Source organism: Heliconius melpomene, chromosome 20, assembly GCF_056956725.1.
Source record: "Heliconius melpomene rosina isolate 202511_hmr_F chromosome 20, ASM5695672v1, whole genome shotgun sequence".
Lineage (NCBI taxonomy): Eukaryota > Metazoa > Arthropoda > Insecta > Lepidoptera > Nymphalidae > Heliconius > Heliconius melpomene.
The window spans coordinates 13,933,273-13,946,486 of record NC_140408.1 but is presented as its reverse complement, the minus strand read 5'-3'; the positions used below and the strand labels follow the sequence as shown (position 1 = coordinate 13,946,486).

Here is a 13,214-nt window from a genome sequence, read left to right as displayed (position 1 = left end):
TCTCTCTTTATGATTTTTTTATTTTATTGAACAAATTAATTTAAAATGCTAATTTAACATTTTTTTAATTAATACAGTACATTGTTGTTTTTAGGTGGAAAGAATTTTAGAATACAGGAATTTACCTCCAGAAAAACCAGTAGAGCCCGACATGCAAGCACTGAAGCAGGAGCATCCGTCACTTGACTTCGAACAGTGGCCCAGCCAGGGTAATTTTCTTGGTTTATTAATGTTTTTAAAAAAATTGAAATAAAAAGTTCACAGAAAAAATACAATTTACTAATCTATTGCCATTTTATTATAATATCCAACCAAATTGGACCAAAAAAAATGATATACATAGTTTTAGTCTTTTTTATCCTCACGCTATAGCAATATGGGGAACATTTGCTTAACATTGCGTGTTGTGTGGCGTATTAAACAATTCGCCGAGTGGAAATTGCACCCACAACTTTCGCATTAACAGTCACTAGCTGTACCGCTATTCCACCACTGAAAGTTATCCTTATACCGAATTTTAAAATGTATAAAACTTTTTTTAGGTGAAATAGTATTCGAAGATGTATCCCTAGAATACGAAAAACCACCTAAAATCCAAGAAAATCCTACAGAAGATGTAAAGTTGCAAGAACCGGCTTTTGCTATAAGAGGAGTTAGTTTCTCTATAAGTCCCGGAGAGAAAGTAGCAGTAGTTGGAAGGACTGGGGCTGGGAAGAGCTCTTTAATTGCTGCTTTATTTAGGTATTTAGTAGACTTTAAAATCAAACAACTTTATTCGATTTATAGAGCCGTCTATTCTCAATTTTATGCCCAATTTTTTAAATATCACGTGTTAAGTAGCGAATTTAAACGCCGCGCTTTATGTTGTGCATCAGAAAAAGTGAAAATAATTTATTCTGCCGAGTGAGGATGTATCCACAATCATCTCATGAAGTAAGGTAAGTAATTTTTGGTCCTCCAAACACCGTTACATTTCCCTAATAGATTGATGAAGACATTACTAGCCCTGGTGAAAGCAAACTAAGTAACTTTAGTAAATTTTTCTGATAGATCATTTAATGTTTACTTCACAAAAAATATAAATTAATGTGAGTTAAACTAGAGCTGAAAATATGATGATCTCATAGTTTGTCTATTATTTCTTTCCAGGCTAAGCAAGATCTCTGGTCGCATAACAGTGGACGGCGTGTCCCCAGAGCAGGCCGGTCTCCGGAGATGGCGCGCGCGGCTCTGCGCACTACCGCAGCGCCCCGCGCTCTTTGCGGCTACACTGCGCGACAACCTGGACCCCGAGCAGGTCCACACTGACGCACAGATATATGCCGCCCTGCAGGAGGTCAGTAAGGGGTAGAATGGGGCAACTTTGATCCTACATAGATATAAATATACATCATATTGTCAAAGATAACTTCAACGGTATAGTAATCGAAAAGTTGGATGGTTGTTCGATTCCCACTTACACATTACATTTAAATTATTTTTATTCTTCCGCTCATTAGGTAGACCCGGTAGGCAAAACGCGGCATTGAATTCAATAACACGATTCTATCTTTAGCAGTTGCATGTGGATAAAAACATCGATTTTTTTTAAAGTATTATATTTTTAATTTCCAGGTGGAACTCGAGAAATCAGTAGCGTCATTACCAGCTGGTCTTCAATCAAAAGTAGGTGACGGTGGCGGTAACTTCTCGAGCGGTCAACGTCAGTTATTATGTCTCGCGCGCGCCGTGCTAGCGAGACGAGCTGTGCTTATTTTAGATGAAGCCACCGCTAACGTTGATACTGAGTGAGTATCAGCTAACTTTCGAAAGATTAGTTAAAAATTACATATGAAATCAACGTTTGTACCGTTAACATATTTTTTTAATTAACAACACACACAGTATACGAAAAATATTGAGTTGCATAGTTATATAATTTTCGATTTCTCGTTTAAATTTAATTTATTTTAAAGATTACAGATAGATATCTAATAAATGTATTAGCAAAAGAACTATCAAATTTAAACCAATCAGTAGAAATATAAATCAATTTAAAGTTATTGTAGCTATTATTTAATGCGTCAAATTCAATGTCATAGCTTCGGGCGATAAGTTGAAAGAACGGAGTGTCTTGACATTCCTAATTTTATTCTTTTTATCTATTCTAATATGTGTTAAAAACGTAAAACTGATTGTTTTTAACTTCACGTTGTATCCCACTTACGTAGGCTGGGATGCAGAGAAATCTTGGAAACCTACTAATGTTAAGAAAGTTCGTTCCGATTAGGACATTGCGTTCTCCGCTTTCTGCCAAATTCTGGAAGCAGTGGTGGAACAGAACAGTTTTGAAACTGTCAAAAGAATATATATACACAGAGAACAGAGTACAGCACATACACTTGAAGTTCGATTAGCTGTATAATTTTTAATATTATTTACTTATTATTATACTTTCTCTCTACAGGACAGACAAACACATCCAAAACACAATCCGCACGAAATTTGCGGAATCAACAGTACTGACGATAGCGCACAGACTCAACACTGTCATGGACTACGACCGCGTCATCGTCATGGATAAGTAAGTGTTGACTTTTCATAAATGTATTGTATTGTATTCAATCTTCCCCTCATCCAACATATTAATAAAGTTTTCGAATAATAATAGTGAATTGATTACAAAATTTCATAATAATATCTCAAACTCAGATTTTGCTATGAAAGATTTTTGATATAGTAATAAAAAATATATAAAAGTTATTTAGGGCCCCTATTCTTTTTATTAACTTTACAGATAGCGTCAATATATCTTTTACTATTTGCTTTACATGCATACATTTTGTTCTTTTTACCATTCTAGGGGTCGTGTGGTAGAGTCTGGTCATCCATTCGAACTGTTAACAGCAATTCCACCAAAAGACCAGAGAGGGGAGAGCAGAAAAACTTTATTAACAAAAACTCAGGTAAAAAAAAATATAACATATTGCTCATCCATTTAATGACGTATTCTTTATTTTTTTGAGACATTAAGTGTTTAATAGTAAAACCTTAGTTACCAGGTCTAAGAAATTAAAATACGAAATATTTCATTGCCCTGTTTACATTCACACCGATGTACCACACACACCACACAGGCCTAGATGATCGCAAATAATAAATATATTTAAATAATAACATTTTACACATAAGTCATTGATTTTTTTGAAGTAAAATAATAGTCAAAATAATAATTGAAAAAATTAAAATTATCTCCAATTTTTATAAGAAATTAATCTTATCATCGCTTCACGTAACTATTACTAGCTACTATTTTTAATTTATTTTAGGCACCTTTGGCGATACCAGAAAACTTTACATTTGAATCGCGACACGAGGAACCTGAGACTTTGCTGAAATCTAGAGAGAGAACACGAACTTATTCTAATAGGTAAGTACATAAATAAATAATTGCCTGTATGAAATAATTTCAGAGAGACCATCATGTCCAAGGAAGGCAACGTCTGACAGTAAGCGGGTCGATTGTGCGATCGGAGTGTCTTAACACTAAGTTCTAAAGTCTTTCTATACGTCTATATCTTTTATATCTTTATCTATAAAAAAGTTGAGGCGAGATGCGGCACCACAGCACAACTGTAAGCAAACGCGACAGGTTGTCTGTTGGATTCCGCGAGGAAATTATATATTTAAAATGCTTATTTTTTCCCTATGGTAACGAGCCAAAAGCGCGGAGTTTAGATCCGCCACTCAAAAGCAATGCGTACAGAATTCAGGAGAAAGTAGAGTACGGAAGTGCCTTAATGAGATCGAAGTATCTTAACACTAGGTTTCCAGGTTGCCTCTGCCTACTTAACTATAAAGTATTATTGTTTTTATGGATTTATTGTACAATTTATTAATTTGATTTTTTAATTCGTTCAACAGATCAGAAGTAAGCGACAGTGGTGCTGACGTTGGTATATTCAAGACGTTAGTGGAACAGACTGGTCCTGAAACTGCGGCGTTATTGTACGCAATGGCTGAAGAGGTTAGTATTAGATGTCTGTCTAAGTAATATGTAACGTTAAGCTTCGCCACTTCTATAACTACACTACTACTAAAATATAATTATAATACCTAATACTTTAAAATATAAATAAATATACTAGTAACATAATATATTTTTTGTTTACAGAGTTACAAAAAAATGCTGGCTAAGAAGAATTCTTAAACTTGTGCTTAAATAGTAAATTATACTCCGGTATTTATTATTTATCTGTTGAGATTATACTGTACTTAAATGTTACCAAAAACTTATAGAATTTAATATGAAACTATTTTTTTTCTACGATTATCTTATATAGAATGAATAATATAAGTTATTAAATTATATTTGATAACGATACAGTGCAATTGCACAACATCTTAATGTAAACGCTACGGTTATGGGTCCGAATCCCTCTGGGGAAATGTTTTTTTTCATTTCCTCGCTCTGGCAAAAAGACAAGTCGCGGCGTTGTTGACGGCAAAATTCGAGTGGTTTCTCTACCCAGGGTGGACTAAACGCGGGATACAACGTGAAGCTAAAAAAAGTATATTAATTTTATTATTGGTACTTAATTTACTATCCTGCTCGAAGGACCAAACTTTTTAATACTTTTTATGTCGTCGATTTGTTTTGTTAGCAAAGTTTGTACTATGTTTAAATTATACACATTTTTGTATTTCAAAATTTACAATTATTTATGTACATAACAGTGAATTTATGCAAAAAATCTATAACAGTATTCCAAAATAAATTATGCTAAGAAAAAAATACTGCAATTTATATAAGACATGATTTTAGTCTCCCATTGTATTCCTTAATAGATTCCTCGATCCGTTAAATTACGTAACTTACAGTTTTTAAATATATTATATTGTAATTTTTATATTTAATACATTTTATAGATTTTCTTTCTACCAATATAAGACTGAGGTATCTTAATAATACAATTATCCACTTACCTCAACATTTTTATACAAAAATAAAATGGAAGATTAATAAACTTGTAATTTTGTCGAATACTGCCATTTACCACTAGTATTAATAGTTAATCGAGGCAAAGCGCGGCGTTGAGTTCCGCCACTCAACACGCAATGCCTAAAGAATTTGGCGGAAAATGAGGAACGTTTTTTATTGGGAGCGGAGTGCCTTAACACTAGGTTCCTATGTTCTTATATTTTAAATTAATCAATCGAATTACTTTTTACATGTTAAATTTATACAATATACAAAGTAAATGTTTCTCGCTTCCAATTTATAAATTGAAGTGTCTTTAATTAATATGTTTCATTAAATTGATAATAACACACCAAAAAATGTTATACAATTAAAAATACAATAATTATATACAGTGTTGCCATTGCTATTTACCATTTATCTGAATAATTATTTCATGTCAATTGTTATTACTCTGCCTTATTAAATAAGTATAATATACTTTATTTCACTGTAGTTGCCTTAAACAATACTTTATACAGAAAATTGGTTGATGAAAATTCTAATTCTAAAGAATAAATATAATAATAAAAAAATATATATTGTGTCAAAATTTAATTTAAATTTTAAATTAAGTTATTTTTTTTATTCAAGTATTGACTAAAAATAATAGAAATAATAGATTTTAAAATTGGTTGAATATTGTATTGCAGTTCAAATGTTTCATATTAAAGTGCCTCATGTAAAAAAATGTTTTTTTTTTATTTTACCATGTATATCAAATAAACACGTAACTTTTACCCTCGGTTTCGCTCGCGTCTTTAAAAATTATGGAAATGTAATAAAATACAAATTAGTTTAAATATCTGAAGTCAGTAGTGGTCCAAGGGCACAAGCGTGATGCGATTGTAAACGCGGCTGGTTGTAGGTTCGATTCCCACTTGTTAAAATTAAATATTTATATGGTCATTTTCTCGTACTGGCAACGAGGCAAATTTACGTCACTCCACAGCTATGCCTCGAGAAGTTGGCGGAAAGTGGGGAACGGGTGTCGTAATGAGAATGGAGTGTCTGAAGTTTCCAGGTCCCTTCTGCCTATCCTGCTGTGTGGGATATGTGAAGCTAAAAAAACATTTACGGTCAAAATCCGTCGCCGTCAAAAACTGAAACACGTTGTTCATATTAAAAATATAATTTAATTCAACAATTTAATAAGATATATTATAACTAATATTAACAATAAAGTTGCTATACTTACTGAATAATAACATTAAATAAAATCTATAAGGACGTATTTATTTTGTACATTCATCAATAAATAAATATAACGAATAATACTATTTGTTTACGTTAAATCAATTTTATTTTCTAAAATTAGTATAATATATATAAAATAATATTTTTTATATATAAATTTTATTAATAATCTCGTTTAAAAAAATATTATAATTTTAAGCTCAATATAATAATAGTTTCATTCCAATATGTTATAAGAATACAAGATATTGTTATAATAAGCAGTTTGCATAACATATTTATTATGAAAAATTAACCATAATTAATCGTAATCATCTAGACTTGTTCGTTCTAATACTTAAACGGCTGAACCGATTTTGATAAAACATTTAAGACAACTTATAAAATATATTTCCTACAAAAAAACAATGCCAACTAACAATACATTGGCAGAAACATAAATACACAGAATTAAGGACCAAGAGCCAATTATTATAATGATATAGGCTTGTTCAGTCTAATACTGAAATCGGACCAAACCGATTTTGATAAAACTTTAAAGTAACTTAAAAGGGATTTTTTTTATAAAAAAAAATCAAGTTAATGCCAACTAAAAAGGCTATGGCAGAATAATAAATACACAGAGGCGACAATAAGATTACCGATCATTATGGGAAAACCGATCTTCAAGAACTGCATGAATGTGAACCTGTACCCATGCTGCTCCGCCACGCCCGCGCACACCACGTTAGCGCTCGCGCCGATGAGGGTGCCGTTACCTGAGACAATAGTTGGAATTGTATTGTTACTTATTTTCTTGTTTTATAATCTATGTAGGTATAAAAACAAATATTTGTATTTTGCGGGATATGCGGGATACAGCGTGAATCTAAAAAATAATCACTAATAAACCTAGTGTCTCAATTCTCCGTCTTCACATACAAAACCACGTTAAATCAATAATACCTCCCAAACACGCGCCGAAGCTCAACGCCCACGCTAGCGGCGGCAACGGCAGTCCCAGAGACGTCGCCAGCGCGCCGACCACGCGCACCATCATTGTTGTTAATGGGATGTTGTCTACGAATGCTGATGCTAGGCCTGATACCTGTTGGATGAGAAGAAAATCTAATAGAAACAAAGAAAAATAAAAAAAAAATATTATTTAATCTCTAGATCTATTATAAGCTAGAAAATTTAAAAAAATTAAGAAAATTAGGTTTGCAAAATCTTTATATCAAATATACTTTATATCTTTTCGTCTAATTTCGGAGATATTGTGTGTTAAGTGGTGGAAGTCAACGCCGCGCTTTGTCTTGTTACCAGTGTAGAAATTTAAATATTAGCTAAATATTTCATTCCCTCGAGTGGAAAACCGGCCCACAACCTGTCGCGTTTACAATAAGACGCTTATGCCACTACGCCACGACTGGCCTCAAAACCGTACTTACCCACAAAATAAGCATAAGAGCGACTGTTAATCTCGATTCTTCACCAACTTTCAAAATTAATGATTCTGTTAGGTTTCCTATCCACGCTATGAGACCTAGTTTTGACAATACCTAGAAAAAAACATTTAAACAAATTATTTCAGCATATTAAATAGCAAAAAAGTAACGAAGTCATTATAGTACAGTTATGTTACAATGAACGGTAGTTGTAAGTTCAAATACAGATAACAGTTTCGCACTTTTTCCAACAAAGTAGTATAAGTACAATTAACCTAGAAGCTTCTTTATAAAGGTACTATACTTTATACTATACCTACTTTAAATTACCTAATGGTGTAGTAGTGTTGCCTAATAGAAGGTCACAGGATCAGTCCTCATATAATTTAAATATATAATTTAAAAACCAATTGAAATTAAGTAAAACATACCTCCATCAACACAAATAAAGCTGCGAAAAACAGTAGTGTGGACCACTCCACTCTTGCTAGAGTAGGCTCTAGGTCATCTCTCTCCGCTAGCAGAAGTAGAAGGAGAGCTCCTAGCAATGCCGTCCAACCCAGGGAAAGGCTTTCTGGAAGTAAATATATTTATGGCATGGATCTAACATAAGCAAGAAATATGTAAGTTCTTTGATTTTTTAGCTTTACGTTGTATCTCCTCTACGCAAGATAGGCAGAGAGAACCTATAATGTTTTAGCATTTTAGCAATAACCTGCCAATCTTGGAGGCTTTGCCTTTTTACCAGAGCGAAGAAACGAAAATATTAAATATTCCCCCGAGTGGGAATCGAACCGACAACCACTTGTACAGTCGCGCGCTTGTGCCTCTGCGCCACAAAAGCTCATACGCAAGGGGCATAGGTTGAGCTCCTGCTTTGTAAGCATTTTCTCCCCGTCAGTGTTAATAGAGACACGAGATATGTACACAAAGACAAAATAACTATAAAAAATTATAGGAAAGATGCCCCTTCTATAATAGAAATACAAAAATCCCCACAAGTGGCATTTGAACCCGCGACTGCCGAAAATAAATAGTTTACATTGTGTATATTATTAAAAAACTTACGTAGTTCAGGTATAGCGTGAAGAAAGAATACGACGACGACGAATGTAACACATATTGTAGCTTTTATTAAAAGCTGTTTATCTCTTATGTTGTACTGTAACGAAAAAAAAATGTAAATAAATACGAAAAAATAGTGATTCCATTCTCCACTCTTTATTGTATTAGATATTAGGCAAAGTATTAGAACTTAGAAATTATATTCTTCCTTGCAAATAACAACTCGAAAAGTTGGATTTTTTATGAAATGACCACAGACTTTTAGTACATCAAAAAGATAGGTCGGTTTTAAGAATACAGAAATTAATTTTGAACTTGCTTCACTTTTATTCAAAATGCGAAAAAATCTATATTAAATTCGAATCTAGGACTTCCGTTATAATACACTAATATATTTTTTCTTAAAATTACCTTTTGTTTCATTTGGGCCAATGTAGAACAAAATAACGGATCATTTTTAGATTTTCCACTTCCTGCTTCGCGTTTTAGTAAAGTAGTTTGTAATCTTTGGACCTAGAATCAAAAAATATATATTAAAAAAATACCTTTCGTGGGACTTTTTCGTTTCAGGGGTGAAGAGAACAGGGAGAACCTAATATAAAAACACTCCGTTCCCATTAAGATTTCCGTTCCTAATTTTTCATTGCGTTCTGGAAGCACTGAGTGTAGAGTAGCGCTTTTACCCTTAGCAAGTAACCACGCGCCATGACTGGTCATTGATATTTTTACCCTATAATTATAATTTCTCGGTTCTCGTTAAAGTTATAGAACTTATTATGTACAAAAATTAAAATAGTGTACCTTCTTCTCCAAAGCACGCCTCACAATATCCTCATCTCGTGAATAAGACGATAAAGATGCTGCTGCTCTCTTCCAGACTCCAATCTCTTGACGCATTTCTATAAAAAATTCGTAAATTAATAAATATTCAATATTTTTTTGTTTTTGTTTGATTCGCTCATGGGAAACACTTATTTGAATTTTCCTGGGGACGGGAGTGTCTCCCGCTGACTACCATGCTATGAGCGTGATACAGCGTGAAACAAAAAAATAGAAATCTATATTTTAATTATCGGGAATGCCTGGACTAATTCTATACAGCTCAGATTTAAAAACTTTAAATTATTTAAGCCTAATATCTTACCAACAATATCTCTAGGAACACTGTGCCTCAGTTTATTCATGTCTCGGAACATATAGCGCAGTTGTACGTACGTCTGTACACACACCAATAGTATACCCAAGCCCATGTGTAAAGTGAACGATGTGAAATTTATATTCTGAAAGAAGAATTTTATTTAGTAAATAAAATATTTTTTTTAGTTTTATTAGCTTTAGTTGTATTTCTCTATCAATTCATCAATAAATTTTAATGAAATTTCTAATATCAATAGGTATTATTATAATTATAGTAATATTTATGTGGCCAGTCTCGACGCCGGGCCACAAAGTGTGATTGTGGCGTTTAGTTCCACCACTCAACACGCAATGCCTCTAGAATTATGCAGAAAATTGGGAACTGAATGCCTTAACATCAGGTTTGATCTGCCTATATTGCCGTGCATCTAAAATCTTTAAAATATGATTCCATTTTATCCACCTTTTATACTTAAAGTATACTTACAGCATGTAATATAGAAGGGTGGCTCGCTATAATAACGTTAGGGGGATCCCCTACTGGCGTTGCGGCGCCCCCTACGTTGCTGAATATCACCATCGACATCAGCACTGGTACTGGGTTCAATTGCATTACTTCGCATAATCTGAAATTTTTAATCAAGCTAAGAGATTTTTTTAAGTTTCTCTTTTTCAGAAAAGAGATAAGGGTGAAGTACTGATTCATATGATCAGTAGGAAAAAAATATGTGTATACTTAAAAGAAATAAAAAAAGCACTTGTCTGAATAGTTAAACATAATAAAGAAAAAACAAATACTAGGTTTTTTTTAATAAAATAATTTACCGTATAGTGACTGGAGTCATCAGTAACACAGTGGTAACATTATCCAAGAAAGTGGAGAATATAGCTGTGAAGAAGCAGAGTGTGTTTATTAGAGGCCACGTACGACCGCCTGTTACCTATAACAAGATATTGAATTATAATTAATATGAATTTCCTCGGTAACGAGGCAAAACGCGGCGTTGAATTCCGCCTCTCAACACAGAATGTCTTTAAATAAATTCTTTCATATCAATTTTGGTTATCTTACATTTTCCATCTATTTCCTATGTTAAATTTTGTTTTTAATTTAAAAAAACATAACTTTAATATTTCTATTCTCACGCTACTCGCTAATAGATGGCAGTACTTTCGCAAAATTAATCAAAATTAAAATATGTTCCACTTATTTTACAATATGCAGTTTCTAACCAAGACAGTATGAAAGTTGTTATATACTTATTACAAGTTATTTATGTAGAGTGCTTCTTACAAATTTCTCCTGCCCAAACATAATTATAACCAATGATCATTTGACAAGAGAGACAGCTATTTTTTTAGCTTCACGCTGTATCCCGTATTTAGCAAGGTAGGAGGGAACGTGGGAACCTAATGTTAAGATTACACTTCATTCCCATTAAAATACTTTTATCTATAAAAATATTAAACATTTTATTTCCCTTTGATTGGGAATCGAACTGGTGTTATTTCTTAAATATTTAAAAACATAAAAGAAATATTTCAGTTCTATTTATCCTATACCTAACTTACTTCGAAAGCGACAACAGCCAAATAATCAAACAGGCCAGTTTCAGCGAGTATAGCGACCAGGATCATCATGCTGAACAACAACAGCAAGGTTTCCACGTCCAGCCAGGAGACCAGCTCCGGGAGCGACGGTCGAGCACCACTTAGTGATAAAACTGCTATCCCCAGGGATGAGGATATTAGAGCTGCTATTGTTCTGTTTACTATCTGTAATAGAATTGTGTGTCTTTACTTGTAATAGAATTGTATTTTATTCATGCTTCATTCTGTATCCTACATATATTAGGCAAAGGGAACCTGGAGTTAAGACACTCCCTGGCCCTTAGATCAACCAAATTCTGAGACATTGTATATTAAGATATGGTGTGACGCGTTTCGAGTGAGGGAGCAAAAGTTGTGCTTTGTCTTCTTACAAGAGCGAAGAATTTAAAATAATTTATACCCTGGGTGGGAATCAAACCCTGAAACTATCCCATTCTCATAGATAGTCCGTTCCCAACAAATTACTTAATCTGAATTCTGCAGGCAATATATACACTATTAAAAACACAATATATAATATCAATACGATCTGAAAACTATACAAACGGAATTTCAAAACACTCTTTCACACACAATCACTAAATAAGAAAAAAACAGAAAATAGAATAAAGAACTGCTTACCTCAAAAATAATCAAAACATATAGAATGCCTAATAAAATAACCGCATACATGATGCCGTCTTCCTCTGACAACGGGTTCAGCATATAGCTGACTGTCAGTGGCACCGTTCTGTTACTCGTTGTGCTCATTCGGAGGTATATTGATGTTTCTGGAATAAATATAAGGATTTTTTAGGTTCACGCTGTATCCCGCACACAGCAGCGTAGGCAGAGGGAACCTAATGTTAAGTTCCACATTTTTCTCCGAATTCTGGAGGCATTGCGTGTTAAGTGGCGAAACTCGCCTCAAGTGGAAATCGAACCCACAACCTCGCGTTGTTTACGCTTAAGTTATTAAAGTTTTTTTTTAAATTTGAATTAAAAATATTTTATAATATATTTTTAATAAAATAATATTTCATATAATCTATAGTAGTCAGATTCACATCGACATTTTTGGGAGACACGAGATCACTTTTTTACTACTTCTACTTATTCAAATGTTTAAAAGCATTGCACGTTAAGTGATTACCAAGTTCTTAGTCAATTCAGTCGAAGAATATGAGTACTTGCTATTTTTACATTTTTGACGGAAAGCGAGAACTCAAATTTCCCTTACACACTTTGATTTCTACTTTTTGGAACTCGACGCGTATATATATAAATATAATACACGTATATATAAATATAATACACTTACATAAAAATTTTCGTATGGAATTTTTACTATTTTTTCAAGGGAAGAGCCGTTTAAAAACAAATATTGGTACATATAACTTACCGTTGCTTTCATTATTTTTCAATGTACTAATTGTTGCGTTAGTTTCAGTATTGTTCTTAAAATTGGAGTGACGTTTGTTTACCAACAAAGTCTTAGACTGGGACGCGCTTGGTGAAAAATCCATGACGTCATCAGGTTGTAGAACTATAGTCCAGCGGGGTGAATCCTAAATTATATATATATATATATATATATATATATATATATATATATATATATATATATATATATATATATATATATATATATAGTTAGACAAAGCGCAGTGATGAATTTCGCCGCTCAATATCTATCAATGTCTTGAAAATTATGGTGTGCGTGGGGAACGGGGTGTCTTAACAGTTCGACCATACTCCTGTACTTACAATGTTTCTTGACTTGACAAAAAGAAAATAGT

General features: G+C 33.0%; 2 protein-coding genes across 5 annotated transcripts in view; one reads left to right on the top strand and one right to left on the bottom strand.

The window, feature by feature from the left end:
* The window catches only part of LOC146528129 (putative multidrug resistance-associated protein lethal(2)03659), a 32,819-nt gene extending 27,129 nt beyond the window's left edge, over nucleotides 1-5,690 (top strand). Inside the window, exons 25-33 of the mRNA XM_085205012.1 lie at nucleotides 95-209; nucleotides 543-741; nucleotides 1,150-1,336; nucleotides 1,615-1,787; nucleotides 2,447-2,563; nucleotides 2,843-2,945; nucleotides 3,309-3,409; nucleotides 3,904-4,006; nucleotides 4,154-5,690. Coding sequence (XP_085061138.1) covers nucleotides 95-209; nucleotides 543-741; nucleotides 1,150-1,336; nucleotides 1,615-1,787; nucleotides 2,447-2,563; nucleotides 2,843-2,945; nucleotides 3,309-3,409; nucleotides 3,904-4,006; nucleotides 4,154-4,189 — 1,134 coding nt within the window. The 3' untranslated portion in view covers nucleotides 4,190-5,690. The remainder of the gene's footprint in view (nucleotides 1-94; nucleotides 210-542; nucleotides 742-1,149; nucleotides 1,337-1,614; nucleotides 1,788-2,446; nucleotides 2,564-2,842; nucleotides 2,946-3,308; nucleotides 3,410-3,903; nucleotides 4,007-4,153) is intronic.
* Nucleotides 5,691-6,115: 425 nt separating this feature from the next.
* LOC146528128 (P protein-like) overlaps nucleotides 6,116-13,214 on the bottom strand; it is a 28,789-nt gene continuing 21,690 nt past the window's right edge. For all 4 annotated transcript variants that reach the window (XM_085205013.1, XM_085205015.1, XM_085205017.1 and 1 more), the window contains 13 exons: nucleotides 12,818-12,983; nucleotides 12,058-12,206; nucleotides 11,398-11,601; nucleotides 10,651-10,766; nucleotides 10,313-10,451; nucleotides 9,833-9,968; nucleotides 9,490-9,587; nucleotides 9,100-9,201; nucleotides 8,692-8,785; nucleotides 8,055-8,197; nucleotides 7,627-7,737; nucleotides 7,142-7,283; nucleotides 6,116-6,954 (listed from right to left, as the gene is read on the bottom strand). In XM_085205013.1, coding sequence (XP_085061139.1) covers nucleotides 6,776-6,954; nucleotides 7,142-7,283; nucleotides 7,627-7,737; nucleotides 8,055-8,197; nucleotides 8,692-8,785; nucleotides 9,100-9,201; nucleotides 9,490-9,587; nucleotides 9,833-9,968; nucleotides 10,313-10,451; nucleotides 10,651-10,766; nucleotides 11,398-11,601; nucleotides 12,058-12,206; nucleotides 12,818-12,983 — 1,779 coding nt within the window. In that variant the 3' untranslated portion in view covers nucleotides 6,116-6,775. The remainder of the gene's footprint in view (nucleotides 6,955-7,141; nucleotides 7,284-7,626; nucleotides 7,738-8,054; nucleotides 8,198-8,691; nucleotides 8,786-9,099; nucleotides 9,202-9,489; nucleotides 9,588-9,832; nucleotides 9,969-10,312; nucleotides 10,452-10,650; nucleotides 10,767-11,397; nucleotides 11,602-12,057; nucleotides 12,207-12,817; nucleotides 12,984-13,214) is intronic.